This window comes from Bufo gargarizans, chromosome 5, assembly GCF_014858855.1.
Source record: "Bufo gargarizans isolate SCDJY-AF-19 chromosome 5, ASM1485885v1, whole genome shotgun sequence".
NCBI lineage: Eukaryota > Metazoa > Chordata > Amphibia > Anura > Bufonidae > Bufo > Bufo gargarizans.
The window spans coordinates 415,964,599-415,985,366 of record NC_058084.1 but is presented as its reverse complement, the minus strand read 5'-3'; the positions used below and the strand labels follow the sequence as shown (position 1 = coordinate 415,985,366).

At 42.1% G+C, this 20,768-nt stretch overlaps 1 protein-coding gene across 1 annotated transcript in view; it reads left to right on the top strand.

Annotated features, from left to right (window-relative positions):
• LOC122938715 (ubiquitin-protein ligase E3C-like) overlaps positions 1-20,768 on the top strand; it is a 163,438-nt gene that overhangs the window by 127,332 nt on the left and 15,338 nt on the right. The window contains 3 exon segments of the mRNA XM_044294414.1: positions 9,622-9,834; positions 14,042-14,230; positions 18,457-18,523. Of these exon segments, the coding sequence (XP_044150349.1) occupies positions 9,622-9,834; positions 14,042-14,230; positions 18,457-18,523 (469 nt within the window).

Genomic DNA, 20,768 nt, shown 5'->3' with positions numbered 1-20,768 from the left:
GTTGATGACAGGTTCCCTTTAAGCTCCATTTTTGAGAAATCCTTCTCTTAAAAAATATGCCCTAGCCACTCAGTGTACCTTACCTCCTCTGTTGTGCAACACTGAAAACTAACCTCTCCACCGTTTCCCAATTGACAGATCCTGCTGACAGATGCTTATTCAATCTTTGTATATGCAGGTGATTTGGTTTTGGTATGATTGTTAAATATGCTATTAGTCCTTTTACTGTTCCTGCAGACTTCTGACTAGTCTATATTTTTTATTAGTGCTGCCACATGCAAAGATTCTTTAGTGCATTTAGTATGCGTCAAGATACTGCACCCGTTTTAGAGTTCCACATGCCAGACATATGCTAATGCGGCAAGGAATAGTAAGTGGTCACTCAGGATGCCTGGGCTACTGTTTACTGTAGGGCAGACCACTGTCTGCAGATGGTTTTCTGGGGTCCTCCTGACCTCCTCATACACATGCACACATGGTTTGACTGAGCATGCATGTGAGGGCCTTTCACAGGGTGCATCCTGATAAAGTCGGTCTTGGGTGTCCGGTGCCCCCCGTTGAAGGGGGGGTACTGTCACAGTCCCTCCTATGAGAGAGGTTAGAGGATCAGATAGACTTGCTGCACGTAAGGCTATCTGACAGGTCTCTCTGTTTTCCTCTATGTATGTTGTTGTTTGGCAGGATCTTACCTCTCCTCAGGTGCCGCTCATTATCAGTGATGAGGCTCTATTTAGATCCGCCTCACACTGCTGACCATGCGGTTGATAGTTTCTGCTTGGAGTTGCTAGTGCTGGTTTGTCTTGGATCTCCTGCTTCTCCATACATCTCTAAGCTAAGTACTTGTTGCCTTTGCTGTTTCTTATTATCTGGAGTGTGTTGTTTCTAGGCTTCAGGGAGACTAAGGTTCCTTCATTCTTGAAGGAACCAGCTGTCTCATCCCCTGCTTCCTATCCTAGGGCTTGTCAGTTTTAGCAGGGCTTTAGGTATCCGGTGTATGAGTATTTCCACCATTAGGATCTGCTCATACTGGCCGGAGTTAGGAAAAGGCCTAGGGATTACTAGGTCACCATCCCTCTTCCTTAGCTTTTGAGGCCTAGATTGTTGTCTATTCGTTGTGGTGTGTATTTCGGGTTTTCCCTTCCCCTTAACACGTGACATTATCAACTGCCGTAAACCGTTATCCTTTGTTTTATCAGTGCAGCTATGGATACTGTTTCTGCACTGGTCGATTGTATGCAGGGGCTGTCTTTGGAGGTGGCTGACCTCTGCACGGCCGTTGCACAGTTTCAGAGACCACAGGCGGTGGGTTGCCGGAACCAGACCTGCCTTGAACCGAAGGTTGCTCTCCCAGATAGGTTTTCCGGGGAAAGTGACAACTTTGTTCGGTTCGGGGAATCGTGCAAATTATATTTCAGACTGCATCCTAGCTCTTCTGGGGACGAGAGTCAGAGAGTGGGGATTATTATTTCGTTGCTGAAAGGTGACGCTCAATGCAATTGGGTCAGGTCACACCTGGACCAGGTGATAAAAACTTTAAGGTTAAGAAAAGACTTAGCTTTTTCTGTGGTCAAGGAGGACATTTTGTTAACATATGTCCTTATGTTAAACATCAAGGTGAAAAGGGGAAAAAAAAAGTCCTAATGTGCCTAGTCCTCTTCTCACTTTTCGTAGTGTGGATGGGGAAATTGAGAATGTACTTTTGTCTTTTACCGGTAGTACCCGATTTCTCCTGCCTGCCAAGGTGGCGCTAGATTCCAAAACGGTGGAAACGGAAGTATTTATTGACAGTGGGGATGGGGTTAACTTAGTGGATGGCCAGTTTGTCCGTATTCTTGGTTTGACAACAAGCGCATTATACAAAAATATTTCTGTTGTTGCAAAAGATTCCGCCCCTCTCTCAAAAGTCTCTGTCTCAAATGATGCAGGACATTGGACATTCGCCTAAAGGTGGGAGATTCTAATATTGAATCCATTTCAAGTTTGCCTGCTCCTCTGGTGTTAGTAGGGTTATGTTTGGTTAATCATGGTAAACCTATCGATTGGCAAACGAGACAGATTCTCGATTGGAGTGATTTCTGCCTTGACAACTGTCTTAGCACGTCGCTTTCTGTTGTAACTACTAAAATGTTACCTCCTTTCCTTTTGGATCTTTTTTGATGTATTCTCTAAGGGTGGAGACCAGGAGTTGCCCCCTTATCGGGAATATGATTGCCCCGTCAACCTTATTCCCGGAGCTAGATTGCCAAAGTCTCGGTTGTATAATCTTTGAACCCGAAAAAGTAGCCATGCGAGAGTATATCATGGCTAAAGGTCACATTAGACCATCCAAATCACCAATGGTGGCGGGGTTCTTCTTTGTTAAAAAAAAAAAAAAGGGGATGGAACTCTTAGGCCATGTTTGGACTTCCGTGAGCTTAATCGCATCACTATCCATGATCCTTGTCCCCTTCCTTTGATCCCAGAATTATTTAATCAGATTGTCGGCACCAAGTTGTTCTCCAAGTTGGATTTGAGGGGGGCGTATAATCTGATAAGAGTCAAGGAAGGGGACGAATGGAAAATTGCCTTTTAATACTCCTGAGGGTCATTTTGAGAATCTGGTCATGCCTTTTGTTTTGTCCAATGCTCCTGCGGTTTTTCAACACTTCGTCAATGACATCTTTCATCATCTGGTAGGCAGGTTTGTGGTGGTTTATCTGGATATTTTAATTGATATGGAGACGCATAAGGATCACGTGAGACAGGTCTTACAGATCCTACGAGAGAATAAATTGTATGCCAAAATGGAGAAGTGTGTATTTGCAGTCCCTGAAGTGCAATTCCTGGGGTACCTACTCTCAGCTTCGGGTTTTCGTATGGATCCAAAAAAAGTTCGGGCTGTGTTGGACTGGGATTGACCTGAAGATCTGAAGGCAACCATGCGATTTTTGGGGTTCACCAACTACTACCGTAAATTTATCTTGAATTACTCAACTGTTGTTAAACCATTGACTGATATGACTAAGAAAGGCACGGATTTCTCAGTCTGGTCTGAAGAAGCATTGCATGCTTTTTCAGCAATAAAGGAATGTTTTGCTTGTGCTCTTATTCTGGTGCAACCGGATGTGTCACAACCATTTATTGTGGAAGTTAACGCATCAGAGGTAGCGGTGGGAGCCGTCTTGTTGCAGGGTTCTTTTCCTAGCAAATGGCGCCCTTGTGCTTTTTTCTCTAAAAAACTCTCTTCTGCCGAAAGAAATTATGATGTAGGTAATAGAGAGTTGTTGGCCATTAAATTGTCTTTTGAAGAGTGGCGTCATTGGTTCGAAAGAGCGATTCATCCCGTTACGGTAATTACTGATTACAAAAATCTGGCCTACCTGCAGTCGGCTAAACATCTGAACCCAAGGCAGGCCAGATGGTCGTTGTTTTTTACTAGATTTAGTTTCATTGTCACTTATCGTCCTGGGATTAAAAACGTAAAGGTGGATGCCTTGTCGCGTAGCTTTCCCGGTGGGGGTGATTAGGAGGATCCTGCGCCGATATTAGCTGATGGGGTGGTTGTATCTGCCCTTTATCCTGAACTTGAGGCAGAGGTGTTGGAGGCCCAGGGAGAGACACAGATTCCTGTCCTCCAGGGAAGTTGTTTGTCCCTTGGGAACTACGACACAAGGTGTTTAAGGAACATCACAATACTATTCTTACGGGACACTGTGGATCTCATTTCTCAAAGATTCTGGTGGCCAGGGTTACGTAAATGTGTTGAGGGCTATGTGGCAGCTTGTCAGACTTGTGCGTGTGCTAAGGTGGCTCATACTCGACCTTCAGGATCTCCCTACTTCCCTTTTCTATCCCATCCCGACTCTGGACTCATTTGTCCATGGACTTTATCACAGATTTGCATGATTCTTCTGGGAAAACTGTGATTCTGGTGGTTGTGACCGCTTCAGCAAAATGGCACACTTTATACCATTATCAGGTTTACCTAATGCCAAAACTCTCGCTGAAGTGTTTGTCGATAACATCGTGAAACTACAAAGCATTCCCTCTGATGTGGTGTCTGATAGAGGGGCTCAATTTGTTTCCAGGATCTGGAAGGTGTTCTGTACTCGTCTGGGGGTACAATTGTCCTTCTCTTCGGCATGTCATCCTCAGTCGAATGGGCAGACTGAGCAAACTAGAATCTGGAGACTTATTTGAGATGTTTTGTCTCTGAGAATCAAGAGGAGTGGTCTTCATTTTTGTTGTTGGCCGAGTTTGCCATAAATAACTGTAGACAGGAGTCCACTGATAAGTCGCTGTTTTTTGGTGCATCCGCAGTTTGACACATTTTCTGATACTGAGACGTCTGGTATACCTGAAGAGGAAAGATTCTCCTCTTCGTTGTCATCTATTTGGCAGAAGATTCAAAACTATTTTAAATAAAATGGGCAAAAAGTATAAACGTATGGCTGACAAGAGACGTGTGAGTGGTCTGGACCTGAGAGTAGGTGATTCTGTGTGGCTGTCCACAAGAAACATTAAGTTGAAGGTACCCTCTTGGAAGTTGTGGCCAAAGTTTATTGGGCCATCCAAGATCTCTGCCATTATTAATCTGCTTTTCGTCTTGAGCTTCCGCTGGCTTTGAAGATTCATAATGTGTTTCACAAGTCATTGCTGAAAAGATATGTTGAACCTGCTGTACCGTCCTCCCTGCCACCACCTCCTGTCATTGCCAGGATAGTGAACTCATGTATTCTTTGTGGATCTCTTCAGTACTTCGTGCACTGAAAGGGTTACGGTCCAGAGGAAAGAATGTGGGTTCCTGCGACAGACGTGAATGCCAGTCGCCTTGTGAGGGCCTTTCACAGGGCGCATCCTGATAAAGTTGGTCTTGGGTGTCCGGTGCCCCCCGTAGAAGGGGGGGTACTGTCACGGTCCCTCCTATGAGAGAGGTTAGAAGATTGGATAGACTTTCTGCACGTGAGGCTATCTGACAGGTCTCTCTGTTTTCCTCTATGTATGTTGTTTTCCTCAGGTGCCGCTCGTTATCAGTGATGAGGCTCTATTTAGATCCGCCTCACACTGCTGACCATGCGGTTGATAGTTTCTGCTTGGAGTTGCTAGTGCTGGTTTGTCTTGGATCTCCTGCTTCTCCATACATCTCTAAGATAAGTACTTGTTGCCTGTACTGTTTCTTACCGTGTTTCCCCGAAAATAAGACATCCCCCGAAAATAAGACCTACCTCTAGTTTTGCCTATCGCTGTAATATAAGGCATCCCCCCGAAAATAAGGCCTCCCTGATAATAAAGCATCCCCCGAAAATAAGGCCTCCCCGATTATAAAGCATCGGCTGAACATACCGTAATGCCTCCCCGATTATAAAGCATCCGCCGAACATAATGACTCCCCGATTATAAAGCATCGGCCGGACATAATGCCTCCCCGATTATAAAGCAAGCCACCCCAGAATGTAAGGAGCTCACTGATTGGCCGCAGCCGCCGCCAGGACAAGCTGCCGCCTTCTTCCGCTCGCTCTGCCCTGATGGAGTCTCACAACTTGGCTGGCACGGACACACAGGGGATGGGGTGACAGGTGGGGGGGGGGAATATCTGATGAAAGGTGGAGGATGTCTGGTGAAGATGGGGGGAGGGAGACTAAAAATGGTAATTAAAATGACACAGGGTGATCAGAGGGGGGAATCAAAATGACACAGGGTGATCAGGCTGCGGAGGGGGATCATTTAAAATGACAGGGTGTTCAGAGGGGGGAAATCAAAATGACACAGGGTGATCAGAGAAGGGAATCAAAATGACACAGGGGTATCAGGGTGGGGAGGGGGATCATTTAAAATGACACAGGGGGATCAGAGGGGGGAATCAAAATGACACAGGAGGATCAGAAGGGGGTACTAAAATGCTATAGTAACCTGTACCATTTTGATTCCCCCTGTGTCATTTTAAGTGATCCCCCTCCCCACCCTGATTTCCTTTTTTTTTTGTTCAACAATAAATGTGTACCATATTTTTCTTCATGGAAAAATAAGACATCCCCTGAAAATAAGACGTAGCGAATCTTTGGGAGCAAAAATTAATATAAGACACTGTCTTATTTTCGGGGAAACAGGGTATTATCTGGTGTGTGTTGTTTCTAGGCCTCAGGGAGACACAGATTCCTTCATTCTGGAAGGAACCAGCTGTCTCATCCCCTGCTACCTATCCTAGGGCTTGTCAGTTTTAGCAGGGCTTTAGGTATCCAGTGTATGAGTATTTCCACCATCAGGATCTGCTCATACTGGCAGGAGTTAGGAAAAGGTTTAGGGATTACTAGGAGGTCACCATCCCTCTTCCTTAGCTTTTGAGGCCTAGATTGTTGTCTATTCGTTGTGGTGTGTATTTGGTGTTTTCCCTCCCCCTTAACCTGTGACAAGTAACCAGTTTGGCTGTCTACACAGTGATCCGAGCTGTCAAGTTCTGGCACCAATTACGTTGATTGGCTAAAACATTGATTTTGGTTATCATCCATTTGTTCTAATGTGTATTGAGACCTTAAAGAGAACCTGACACCATGAAAATGCAGTGCAGTCTACAGGCAGCATGTTATAGAGCAGGAGGAGCTGAGCATATTGATATATAGTTTTGTGGGAAAAGATTCAGGAAAACTTGTAATTTATACATTTATATCTTTGCTCATTCTGAGCTTAGTAGTCAGTGATTGACAGCTCTGTGTGTGTGTGTGTGTGTGTGTGTGTGTGTGTATGCATTTATATAGGGAAGGCTGTCAATCACTGCTTTGGACCTTCTACATGAGCTCAGAAAGTGCAGAGGTTTTAATGTAGAAATTACTAAACTTTTACTTATGTTTTACCCAATCTTTTCTACAAAACTATATATCAATCTGCTCAGCTCTTCCTGCTCTATAATGTGCTCCCTATAGATTTCAATAACTTTTCATGGTGACAAGCTCCCTTTAAGTTTCTCCAGTTCATCAGATCACAGTGATTGAGGTAATGACCGTCCTTATTGCCAAACACTTCAGTGATCATAAATGAGCCCTTATTAGCTTTGTTTCCTACAAGGCTGCAGCCGTGCAAACATGTTGGGGTCAACTCAGGTTTGTAGGCCTTGGCATATTAGCAGGGTTAATGATAGCTGAAGTTAATTTAGACATGATTAAAACCTCAAGCCTTGTATAACAGTTGCAATGAAATTGTGGAAATGGTTCACTTAACAAGGCCATCTGATCAGATAAAATGGATGCACAGCTCTGCCATTCAAGTTATACAAACGTTGTATATTACCGTTATATTTGCTGTTCTGCCTATGGGCATGGCTAATGTCACGTTAGCTAAGGTTGTAAAGATATATATATATATAGATATATACTGGATTGAAGTCCCTTTAGTGATTGGTGTACTACAATACTTCAGTTATGGGTCTAGCATGGCGGTCCCCAACCTTTTGTATGTTGTGAGCCATATTCAGATTTCAGTTACATAGTTGTTAAGGAAAAATACAAAAGTCCATCAAGTCCATCCGGTAATCCTACTATATTGATCCACGGAACAAATCCCTTGATCAATGTCCATCTTCCTTTTAAAAAGGAGTTGGGCCAAAGGGGAAGGGTGTATAGAACAAGATTTCTATAAATTGTCATGAAGCCATTTCCTGTATTTGCTGTGACCAGCACCTGCAGCTATTCCAGAGATTCACAGCCCTTATTGTAAAGAATGCTTGTCGCTTCTTATGACAAAATTTTTTTTTCTCTAGGCGTAGGGAGTGGCTCCTTGTTTTTTTAAGACGGTTTAACACAGAATAGCTTCCCTCGATATTTTGTGTATGGCCTGTTTATATATTTTACAGGTTAATCACGTCGTTTCCCCCCCCCCCCCCCCCCCTTAGATGTCTTTTTTTCAAGGCTAAACAAATTCAGTTCTTTTAATCTTTGCTCATAGCTAAGTTCTTCCAGGCCCTTTATGAGTTTAGTCGCTCTCCTTTGTACTTTTTCTAAGTCCAGGGCATCCTTTCTATGGACTGGTGCCCAGAACTGAACCGCGTATTCCAGTTGAGGCCGCACCAATGCTTTGTATAGTGGCAGTATTACATGACTGTTCCACAAGTTCATACCCCTTTTAATACAAGACAAAATTCTGTTGGCCTTAGAGGCAGCTGGCTGGCATCGCATGCTGTTATTTAGTTTATGTTCTACTAATACACCCAGATCCTTCTCAATAAGTGACTCTCCCAGTTTTACTCCCCCTAGGATATATGCTGCTTGCAGATTATTTGCCCCCAAGTGCATAACTTTACATTTATCTATATTGAACCTCATTTGCCAAGTGGAGGCCCAAACAGTAGGTTTGTCCAAGTCAGCTTGTAAATTATTAACCTCTTCCATAGACTGTACCGTATTACAAAGTTTGGTGTCATCTGCAAAAATAGAAACAGTGATGGTCAGGAGGAACAGCCAATTCAAAAGTAGAGATCTATTTTAATGCGGAGAAACAAAAAACATGAAATTGCAAACATTTGCTGGTAAATAAAAAATTATAAACTGAAATATTTAAAATATTCTAGTATTATACCATCCAATTTGGCGCTGTTTGGTGGTAATTGATATATATATATATATATATACAGTACAGACCAAAAGTTTGGACACACCTTCTCATTCAAAGAGTTTTCTTAATTTTCATGACTATGAAAATTGTAGATTCACACTGAAGGCATCAAAACTATGAATTAACACATGTGGAATTATATACACAACAAAAAGTGTGAAACAACTGAAAATATGTCATATTCTAGGTTCTTCAAAGAAGCCACCTTTTGCTTTGATTACTGCTTTGCACACTCTTGGCATTCTCTTGATGAGCTTCAAGAGGTAGTCACCTGAATAGTGACTACCTCTTATTTGTCACACAAAGGGATATCATGTTGGCACTTGGAATTATAGTACACCAATGACTGAAGGAACTTCAACCCAGTATGGCCTTGTGCAAGTACAGTGACTGCCTACCCAAAAAGTTATGGGTCATGTTGGATCTTTTTCAACTGGTCATCTTTGACTGAAATTACTTGTGTGAGGTGTGATTGTCTGCCTCCTTTTTTTCTTTTAAAGGGGTTGTCTCCTCTGACTAGGATTTGCAATCAAAGTCAGATAGATGCAGGTCCCACCTCGAAGACCTGCATCTATCTCTAAAACAGTAAAGGAGATCACACCATGCATGTTCGGACATCCTCTCCATTCATGTCTATGGGAGCTCCGGAAAAAGCAGAGCGAGTGTGCTCTGCTATTTTCAGAGCTCTCATGGAAATTAATGGAGGGTATGTCTGCTCTCCACTCACACTATGAGTCCTGCTTTGGAGATAGATGTGGGTCCCACCTCTGAGACCTACACCTATCTGACATTGGTGGCATATCTTAGTGATGTCTCAGATAAGACAACCCTTTTAAATCCTATTTTTTTCTCCTATGTCCCTGATATGCCACTTCGGTCTGACTTCCTGATGGTCACATTGAGTATGGTTATATTTAAGAGTAAATTCAGACCATGCTACATATAGTATATACTGTATTTTATGCAAACAGACGTGAATTGACACAAATCCAATATTCATGCGGTCTAATATTAATGGTCTTTGAACTTCTACTCCTGCAGGCACTGTATGAGAACATGCTTGTGGAGCTGCCCTTTGCCAGTTTCTTCCTATCCAAGTTACTTGGCACCAGCGCTGACGTGGACATCCACCACCTGGCTTCTCTGGATCCAGAAATGTACAAGAACTTACTGTTCCTGAAGAGCTATGAAGAGGACGTGGAAGATCTTGGGTTAAACTTTACTGTGGTTAATAATGATCTCGGGGAAGCGCAGGTAAGTTCCCAGGGTGGGCGGCTAATGATTAATGCCATTGTCACATTCTTATTATTTGGATCTACAGATAAGAGGATATGGGACCTGAGGTGTTTGCTCTCTTATTATGTCCTGTAAATGCTGGGGCTGGAGGAACGCCGTCCTTACCAGTTAGACCATGGTCATGCAGATTTTGATGGATTGATCGGAGTGGTGCATGTATAAACCCAGCTGTTCCCTGACTCTTATCTAGCATGCCTCTCTTGTTTGCTTCGAGTGTCTTGACTTTTATGAATCTCTTCCTTGGACAGGCATTGTATATTTCAGAGTTTCTGCCTGGGTGACCTAAACCTTTCTATAATTACAGTTAGAAGATACGGTAAAAATTAGCCATTATCCTAGAATTGCTGCTGGCATTAAGTAGCCCTTTTTGTATTCAATTTGTATTTAGCTAGGTAATAATAAAGCAATAATCCCGGATGTCGAGGGCATTAACAGGCGCTTAAAACTTTTACTGAGGCGACGATTGCAATTCTAATGCAGAAGTCGTTAATTTGTGATTGTTCCGCAGCCAAAATAGATTAGAGCGATTTTGGATGAAACGAGCCACATTTTTATATAGCCACAGTCACAGCGAAGGATTCCAAGGTCTATTGTAGCCAAGCAGACGAAGAGCATTGCATGAAAGACTTCTGTATGAAGGTTATTACAGTGTGGTATTCATCTATAGGAGAGGTGCACAACCAGGTGGCATATGGTAGCATTGGTTTAGTCCTGAAACTGGTGATCTGGAAATGTATGTAAAAAGTAATAAAATTGCCACATAAGCTGTTAAAAAATTAATCCATGCAGTGTATCACTAGTTGCATCATTCATTTCCTAATGTAAAATAATATGGAAAAGACAGATGTAAAGACCAGAAGTAGCTGGTGTACCACCATCGCCACTTTTCAAAGCCTTTGATAGGTCAGTTTGTTGTCCAGTTAGTTGGGGGTTTGGTGAGGACCCCTACAAAAGCAGTGATACCCTTATAAAGAAGTAAAAGGGTTGCCCAGAATGTGAAAAAGGGTCTATTCCCCCCAGCTCACCCAAGAAACAGCACCACACTACTTCATGGGCTGTGTCTGTGTATTGCAGCTCACCCCACCTTTAAGGGAAATAATATGAGCTACATTACCAAGTATGGAACATTAGTGGTGCTGTTTTTGGATTAGGTTTGAAGTCGCCACCTCCACGTTTTATATACAATGGCGCTTGAAAGCTTGTGAACCTTTCAGAACTTTCTACGATATCTACGTAAATTCCTAAAAGTAGATAACAATAACCAAATGAAACAAATGAGTCAAACATATTAGACTTGGTGAGTGGCAAAATATTGTGACCCCTTAGAGTGCTGGCACAGAGCGCAGTTGTGATGCATTTGAAAATCTGGTTGCAGTTGACCTCATGCAGTTACTGCTTCAACAAACATGCATTCACAATGTGCTTATAGAATTTAGCCAGTTTAGCAGCTTATTAAACACTGGTGTTCTGCATAGCAGAAGTGATCTAAATGATTTAATTCATTGCAGCTGGTTCCAGTCAAAAACTGTGTTAGGTGCTAAACTGGCTACATTCTATAACTGCATTGTAAATGCATGATTGTTGAAGCAGTAACTGCATGTGATCAACTGCACATAGTTTTCATCTGCATCACAACTGCGCTGTGTACCAGTCCCCTTAGGATTAGCAGATAATTTAAAGGTGAAATTAGAGTCAGGTGTCTATCAAAGTCTTATCTTCACAACACACATTTGAGGAAGTGTATCATGGCATGCACAAAGGAGATTTCTGAGAACCTCAAAAGATGAGTTGTTGATGCTCCTCAGGCTGGAAAAGGTTACAAAACCTCTGAAGAGTTTGGACTCCACCAGTCCGCATGTCAAACAGATTGTGTAGTCATGGAGGAAATTCAAGACCATTATTACACTTCCCTAGGAGGTGGTCGACCAACAAATATCTCGCCAAGAGCAAGGCATGTAATAGTCCACAAGGTCACCAAGGAACCCAAGGTAACCTCTAGGCAACTAAAGGCCTCTCTCACATTAGCTAATGTTAATGTTCATAAGTCCACCATCAAACCCAGAGCGTGAAAGTAACACATCAGTTTTACTGCATAGAGAACTCTGTAAAAATGAAGCCCATAAACTGTGGCAGAATTGCATTTCTTTCAATTTTGCCGATTTTGGAATTTTTCTCCAGCTTCCCACTACATTTTATACAATATTGAATGGTGCCATTAGAAAGTGCAACTTGTCTCGCAACAAACAAGCCCTAATATGTGAATGGAAAAATAAAAAAAGTTATGGCTCTTGCAAGCCAGAGAGTAAAATGCAAAAATGGAAAATTGCAGAGTCTTAAAGGGGTAAAACTGTAGGAGAGTCTAAAGTGCACTTTACATCTTCGTATATATGGCGTGTAGTTGCCAGAGTACGCCATCTAGTGACATAAACCATGCAGCACTGATTTTAAGGCTCGATTGCTCTTACCCATTGTGATATGACCTTTGTCTCAGAAATCAGAAGGAAGAGATTATGTTGATTTAGGAAGATATAATGAGAACAATAACTAAGTTTTTCATTTTAACAGATGCAGTGGGAGATATACAGTCGTGGCCAAAAGTTTTGAGAATGACACAAATATTAGTTTTCACAAAGTTTGCTGCTTTTAGCTCTTTGTTTCGGTTGTTTCTGTGATGTAGTAAAATATAATTTCACGCACTTCATACATTTCAAAGGCTTTTAACGACAATTACATGACATTTATGCAAAGAGTCAGTATTTGCAGTGTTGGCCCTTCTTTTTCAGGACCTCTGCAATTCGACTGGGCATGCTCTCAATCACCTTCTGGGCCAATTCCTGACTGATAGCAACCCATTCTTTCATAATCACTTCTTGGAGTTTGTCAGAATTAGTGGGTTTTTGTTTGTCCACCTGCCTCTTGAGCATTCACCACAAGTTCTCAATGGGATTAAGATCTAGGGAGTTTCCAGGCCACAGACCCAAAATGTCAACGTTTTGGTCCCCGAGCCACTTGGTTATCACTTTTGCCTTATGGCACGGTGCTCCATCGTGCTGGAAAATGCATTGTTCTTCACCAAACTGTTGTTAGATTGTTGGAAGAAGTTGCTGTTGGAGGGTGTTTTGGTACCATTCTTTATTCATGGCTGTGTTTTTGGGCAAAATTGTGAATGAGCCAACTCCCTTGGATGAGAAGCAACCCCACACATGAATGGTCTCAGGATGCTTTACTGTTGGCATGACACAGGACTGATGGTAGCGCTCACCTTTTCTTCTCCGGACAAACCTTTTTCCTGATGTCCCAAACAATCGGAAAGAGGCTTCATCGGAGAATATGACTTTGCCCCAGTTCCTCAGCAGTCCATTCACCATATTTTCTGCAGAAGATCAATCTGTCCCTGATGTGTTTTTTTGGAGAGAAGTGGCTTCTTTGCTGCCCTTCTGGACACCAGGCCATCTTCCAAAAGTCTTCGCCTCACTGTGCGTGCAGATGCTGCTCACATCTGCCTGCTGCCATTCCTGAGCAAGCTCTGCACTGGTGGCACTCCGATCCCGCAGCTGAATCCTCTTTAGGAGACGATCCTGGCGCTTGCTGGACTTTCTTGGACGCCCTGAAGCCTTCTTAACAAGAATTGAACCTCTTTCCTTGAAGTTCTTGATAATCCTATAAATTGTTGATTGAGGTGCAATCTTAGTAGCCACAATATCATTGCCTGTGAAGCCATTTTTATGAAACGCAATGATGGCTGCACGCGTTTCTTTGCAGGTCACCATGGTTAACAATGGAATAACAATGATTTCAAGCTTCACCCTCCTTTTAACAGGTCAAGTCTGCCATTTTAACCCAATCAGCCTGACATAATGATCTCGAGCCTTGTGCTCGTCAACATTCTCACCTGAGTTAACAAGACGATTACTGAAATGATCTCAGCAGGTCCTTTAATGACAGCAATGAAATGCAGTGGAAAGTTTTTTTTGGGATTAAGTTAATTTTCATGGCGAAGGAGGACTATGCAATTCATCTAATCACTCTTCATAACATTCTGTAGTATATGTAAATTGCTATTATAAAAACTTAAGCAGCAACTTTTCCAATATTTATGTAATTCTCAAAACTTTTGGCCACGACTGTACAGTTATGATTCATATGCTGTGTTCCTTCCTATCAGGTGGTAGAACTGAAGCTTGGAGGCAAAGATATCCCTGTAACAAGTGCCAACCGAATTGCTTACATCCACCTCGTCGCTGACTACAGGCTAAACAAGCAGATCCGCCAGCATTGTCTGGCCTTCAGGCAAGGTCTTGCCAATGTGGTCAATTTGGAATGGCTCAGGATGTTTGATCAGCAGGAAATCCAGGTATTTTATCAGTTGTGTGCTGTTTGCATATGGTGGGTGCCAAGATAAATGTATAGATCTAGCCAACCACACACCTGACTTCCAACCAAGCAGTAAACTTATTATACAGGTAAATCCCAATAATCGGATGTAAGCTTCAGCTTAAATGGGGTTGTCCAGGCTACAAATATTAATGACCTACCCTCCGGGTTAGGTCATCATTATGGGCTCAGTGGGTTTCCGGCAACCACACCAAAAACTATACAGAGAGCAGGAGAAAGAGAGGTGTGAAAGCTTCTGCTACAGGCTGACAGATGTGTAATGTGTATTTCTCCAAATTTAAGTCACGTTTTTATATTGGAGGCGTCATCGTCTATCTTTGTGCAGCGCCATCTAGCTTCCTATTACTTTAGTGCAATTTGGCCTTGAAGTAGCAGTTTCCTTAACTCTGCAGAGGGGTTTGTGGTTCAAAATAAAAATGCAGGCGTAACGATAAAAGGCCACAATCCCTTATTTCTTCTTTTCTGTCTAATGCAAGGGCAGATAATGTCCTTCTTTAGCATATTAGCTCGGTGACCACCCAGCAGTGACCTCTCTTGACCAGAATCCTTTTCAGCTAAGTCCAGGTTTAGATCACAGTTTCATTTTCTGTTCTTCTGATCCGTCAGAAGAACAGAAAAAAAAACCTGATCCTATAAAAAAAAGAAAAACGGAACCCTGATCACAGATGCAAAATGTGCACAATGGATGCTTAAAATACAGGATCTTTTTATTTTTTTGTTCTTCTGATGGATAAAACAGTGATGTCAACCCAGCCTAACCTAGGGCTGCACGCTTGTGCCATCTAGGGTCACACATTACTGTAGTGCCTTTTTATGCATTTTTTTGCTTCTTCTTTATTTTATCAAGCAGTAATTTGTCATGGGACTTTTAGGCATCCACATCATTCACACTTTGCATTTTAAAATCACCAAGGTTTTTCCTGCAGACCTCCTCTGTCATCCTAGTTCCCCCAGTGCACTATGCTGCAGTAACAGGAATTAAGCAGAATTCAGAATTTAGCTTTAGACTTTGTTACATTTATTTGGGACATAATGACATATATGACAAAAAATGAGATTGAGACGTATGCTTTTTTTTGTAACGTATTCAGTGAAAGGGAATCTGTCAACGCAATTCTGCAAGCAGTAATACATGAGAAGTACTGTACATAAAGAGTCTGGATCACCATTTTTTATTTGCCTACTGCCCCCCGTTTTCCCTGCTGTCAGTGCTCAAACCTGCACTGAAGTACACAGTCAGGATTGCTGTGTTGGCATAATGGAGAAGACTCCTGTGCACTTGCACAGCAGTCCTGACATTGTATTTCAACGCAGCTCTAACCCCTTCCCGACCAGCGCCGTAGTACTACAGCGTGCTGATTGGGCGGGTGCAGGAGCTGTGCCTGCCCGATCAGCTGCAGGGGAACGGCTGTTCCCGTTAGCCGGACGCCTGCTGTACACGCCGGCATCGGTGAATACACCGATGCCTGCGCATTAACCCTCACTATGCTGACCGTGGCATGTGCAGGATGTGTGGAGGGAGGAAGCTCCCTCCCCATCGGTTCCAAGCGCTGCTGTGATGGGGACCCAATGGCAGGGTATTGTAAGCATTGTACAGGGGGTCAGACCCCTAAAAGTTGTGGGGAAAAAAAAAGTTTAAATAAAGTTTTGCATAATAAAAAAAATAAAAGTTTTCAAGTAAAAAAAAAAAAGCTATCTTTTCCCATAATTAAGTAATAAAAAAAATAGGAAAAAAACGAAAAGTATACATATTAGGTATTTCCGTGTCCGTATCGACCGGCTCTATAAAAATATCACATGATCCATCCTGTTAGGTGAATGCAGTTAAAAAAAACTCTGCTAACACAGCCATTTTTGGTGACGTTCCCTCACAAAAAGTGTAATACCAAGCGATCAAAAAGGTGTATTTAGCCCAAAATGGTACCATCTCATCCCGCAAAAAATTAGACCCTACCTAAGACAATCACCCTAAAAATATGGCTCTCAGAAAATGCCAACACAAAAACAAGATTGAATTCTGTTCAAATATGCATTTACTGTGTAAAACTTAACAAAAATAAAAATGATAGACATATTAGATATCGTCACTTCCGTAACAACTTGCTCTATAAAAATATTACATGAGATGCTATGCCAAAACAGCCATTTTTTTTGTCACCTTGCCTCACAAAAAGTGGAATACCAAGCAATCAAAAAGTATTATGTACGCTAAAATGGTACCAATGAAAAGGTCACCTCATCCCGCAAGAAATGAGCCTCCACATAAGACAATCACTCAAAAAATAAAATAAAAATCAATGGTGCCCATAAACCAATCCTGTAAAAATCTGCCCTGCAAAAGCCATATGGCGCTCCTTCCGTTCTGAGTCCTGCCATGAGCCCCCACAGAAATTTACCACCACATATGGGGTATTGCTATATTCAGGAGAAAATGGGTAACACATTTGGGGTGCTTTTACTCCTGTTACCCCTTGTGAATATGAAAAATTTGGGGCTAAAGCAACATTTTATTGGAAGAAATGAAACTTTTAATTTTCACAGCCAAGTGTTTTTGAAATTCCGTAAAACGCTTGGGGGTTCAAACTGCTCAGTAACCCCCTTAATATATTCTTTAAATGGTGTAGTTTCCAAAATGGGGTCACTTTTTGAGGGTTTCCACTGTAGGGGTACGTCAAGGTCTCTTCAAATACAAAATGGTGCCCAAAAACCATTCTAGCAAAATCTGCCTCCAAAATACGCTGGCGCTCCTTTCCTTCTGACCACTGCCATGTGCCCATAGAGCAGTTTACCGCCACATATGGGGTATTTCTGTAAACTGCAGAATCAGAGTAATGCATATTGAGGTTTAGTTTGCTGTTGACCCTTGCTGTGTTGCAAGAAAAAATTTATTAACATGAAAAATCTGCATAAAAAATTAAATGTTGAAATTTCGCCTCCATTTTCCTTTAATTCTTGTGGAACACCTAAAGGGTTAACAAAGTTTGTAACATCAGTTTTCGAATTATTTGAGGGGTGTAGTTTCTAAAATGGCATCATTAATGGGTGGTTTCCATTATGTAAGCCCCTCAAAATCACTTTATAACTGAATTAGTGCTTAACAAAATGGTTTTGGAAATTTTGTTGAAAATTAGAAAAATGGCTTCTAAACTTCTAAGCCTTCGAACGTCCTAAAAAAATAAAATGACATTTACAAAATGATGCCAACTTAAAGCAGACATATAAGGAATGATGACTGATAACTATTTTATGAGGCATTACTATCTGTCTTAAAAGTAGAGAAATTCTAATTTACAAAATTGTGAATTTTCCCCAATTTTTGGTACATTTTGGATTTTTTTTTTGTAAAGAAAGGAAAAATATATTGACTCAAATTTAGTCTTTAAGTACAATGTGTCACGAGAAAACAGTGTCAGAATGTCCTGGATAAGTAAAAGTTATTACCACATACAGTGACACATGTCAGATTTGCAAAAAATGGCCTGGGCAGAAGAGCGAAAACTGGCCCGGGGTAGAAAGGGTTAAACCCTGACAGCAAGGTAATGGGGGACAGAAGGAAAATAAAAAATTGTGATCTGGGCTCCATATCTGCAGTACTACTCACATAGTGCTGCAGTTAACAGTCCAGAATTGTGGTGACACTCCCTTTAAATTTAGATCTTTCAGTGCTTAGGAGTCCAGTGGGTGGTCTTATTGAATAAGACCCTTTATAATTGTGCGTACACAGACAACTCTCAGCCACTATGTAGGGACCACCCACAGACATAGAGCAGAGGTTTAAATGTATAAAATACTAATCTTTTCCCAGAAAACTATAATCTGCTCAGATCCTCCTGTACTGTGCCATGTAGATCAAACACCATGTTCAACATGACCGGTTCACTTTACATGGGTTTATTTCCTCTTGACAGCCCATTTCCATATGCCCCTCACATAGGATAGAATTGATAGCAGCTAACCAGCAGCAGCTCTAGACGATCTGATCCATCGATGAATTACATGGATCGCCATTCATTTAAACAGCCACCTACAATACTACATTTCGAACCTACTGAAAGTTTCCCCGTCAAAACCAGCTGTTTGCAGTGGTCTTCTGAGCAAGACCCCTGTAGTAGATCACTGCAGTAAGAGTCCCAGATTAAAGAGGTGGTCTGTAATCACTTTTTGACAATGTTTTCTTTCCTCTAGGTCTTAATTTCTGGGGCACAGGTTCCAATCTGTCTTGATGATCTGAAGTCTTTCACAAACTATTCAGGTATTTATTTAATGGAGGATGTAGAATATTAAGAACATTAAATTTGGGCAACCTTGAACCTAAATTGTGAAATATAGCCTGACACATCTGTCACCTTAAAGACATTTTTCAACCCGTCTCTCCCACCCAATCTGACATCGGCATGGAGAGATGCTGCTGCACATCGGATAGGGCAGCCCTCCTGGCCGTCTATTCTAATTAATAGGACATGTATACACTGCTTGCTGGGTGTCGGATGGTTGCTTCAGCCACTGTCCCATCTGATATGCAGCAGCGTCGCTGCATGCCAATGTCAGATTGAGTGGGACAGAGGGGCTGGACATTTCCTTTAAGAAAATATAGCAAAACTTGCCCTTGAGGAAAAAGGTTCAACGGGAAATGGATTAAATGAGTTGATCAGCAGGGGGAAAACACTTGTAAGGCGGATACCATGCTGCTTCCGCTCCAGGCTTACAGGGTCCCTAGTGGTCTCTACTTCCCAGTCCCAATCGTTGGCTGAGATGGGTGACCTCAGCACAGCAGGCTCCTATACCAGCATGAACAACACATAATTTGGATTTTGCATTTAAATTAAAGCAGATTTTTCACGTTTGATATTTTCTCCTCCCCCAGCATGGGATATACAGTTGAAACCAGAAGTTTACATACACTATATAAAAAGACACATGTGCATCTTTTCCTCAATATCTGACTTAAAGGGAACCTGTCACCGGGATTTTGTGTATAGAGCTGAGGACATGGGTTGCTAGATGGCCGCTAGCACATCCACAATACCCAGTCCCCATAGCTCTGTGTGCTTTTATTGTGTAAAAAAAACGATTTGATACATATGCAAATTAACCTAAGATGAGTCCTGTATGTGAGATGAGTCAGGGACAGGACTCATCTCAGGTTAATTTGCATATGTATCAAATCGGGTTTTTTACACAATAAAAGCACACAGAGCTATGGGGACTGGGTATTGCGGATGTGCTAGCGGCCATCTAGCAACCCATGTCCTCAGCTCTATACCCAAAATCCCAATGACAGGTTCCCTTTAAAATCTGAATAAACCTTTCCTGGTTTTGGTCAATTAGGATTACCATAATTATTTGCCAAATGCCAGAATAATGAGAGAGAGAATGTTTTAAGGCATTTTTATTACTTTCTGCAATGTCAAAAGTTTACATACACTAAGATTACTATGCCTTTAAACAATTTTGGACTGCCCATATGATGATGTCATGTGTTTGGAAGCTTCTGTTAGGTTTGTTGGCAACATCTGAGTTAATTAGAGACACACCTGTGGGTGTATGTAAATGCACACCTGAAACACACTGCTGCTTTGTGTAGCATCATGGGAAAGTCTATAGAAATCAGCCAAGATATCAGGAAGAGAATTGTGGACTTGCATAAGTCTGGCTCAACCTTGGGTGCCATTTCAAGATACCTGAAGGTGCCTCGTTCATCTGTACAAACAATTATACGTAAGTACAAACAAGATGGGAATGTCCAGCCATCATACCGCTCAGGAAGGAGACTGGTTCTGTGTCCCAGAGATGAACATGCTTTGGTCCGACATGTGCATATCAACCCAGGAACAAAAGCAAAAGACCTTATGAAGATGATGGCGGAAGCTGGTAAGATTGTGTCTATATCCACAGTGAAACGAGTACTGTATCCCCATGGGCTGAAAGGCCTCTCTGCCAGGAAGAAGCCATTACTCCAAAAGAAACATAAAAAAGCCAGAATAATGTTTGCAAATGCACACAGGAACAAAGACCTCAATTTTTAGAGACATGTCTTGTGGTCTGACGAAACTAAAATTAAACTTTTTGGCTATAATGACCATCATTACGTTTGGAGGAAAAAGGGAGAGGCTTGGAAGCCTAAAAACACCATCCCGACTGTGAAACACAGGGGTGGCAGCATCATGTTATGGGGTGCAGGAGGGACTGGTGCACTTCACAAAATAGATGGCATCATGAGGAAAGATTATGTGGAACTAATGAAGCAACATCTCAAGACATCAGCCAGGAAATAAAAGGGGTTTTCCCATCTCAGACAATGGGGGCATATTGCTAGGATATGCCCCCATTGTCTGATAGATGCTACTACAATGAGAACGGAGCGGGGAAATGAACGGAGGGCGCACTGCACATGCGCACCCGCCTTTCATTCATTTCTATGAGCGCTGGCTCGGCTATTTCAGTCTTCCCCATAGAAATGAATAGGAGCAGGGGCAGCGCGTGCGCTCCGATTCACT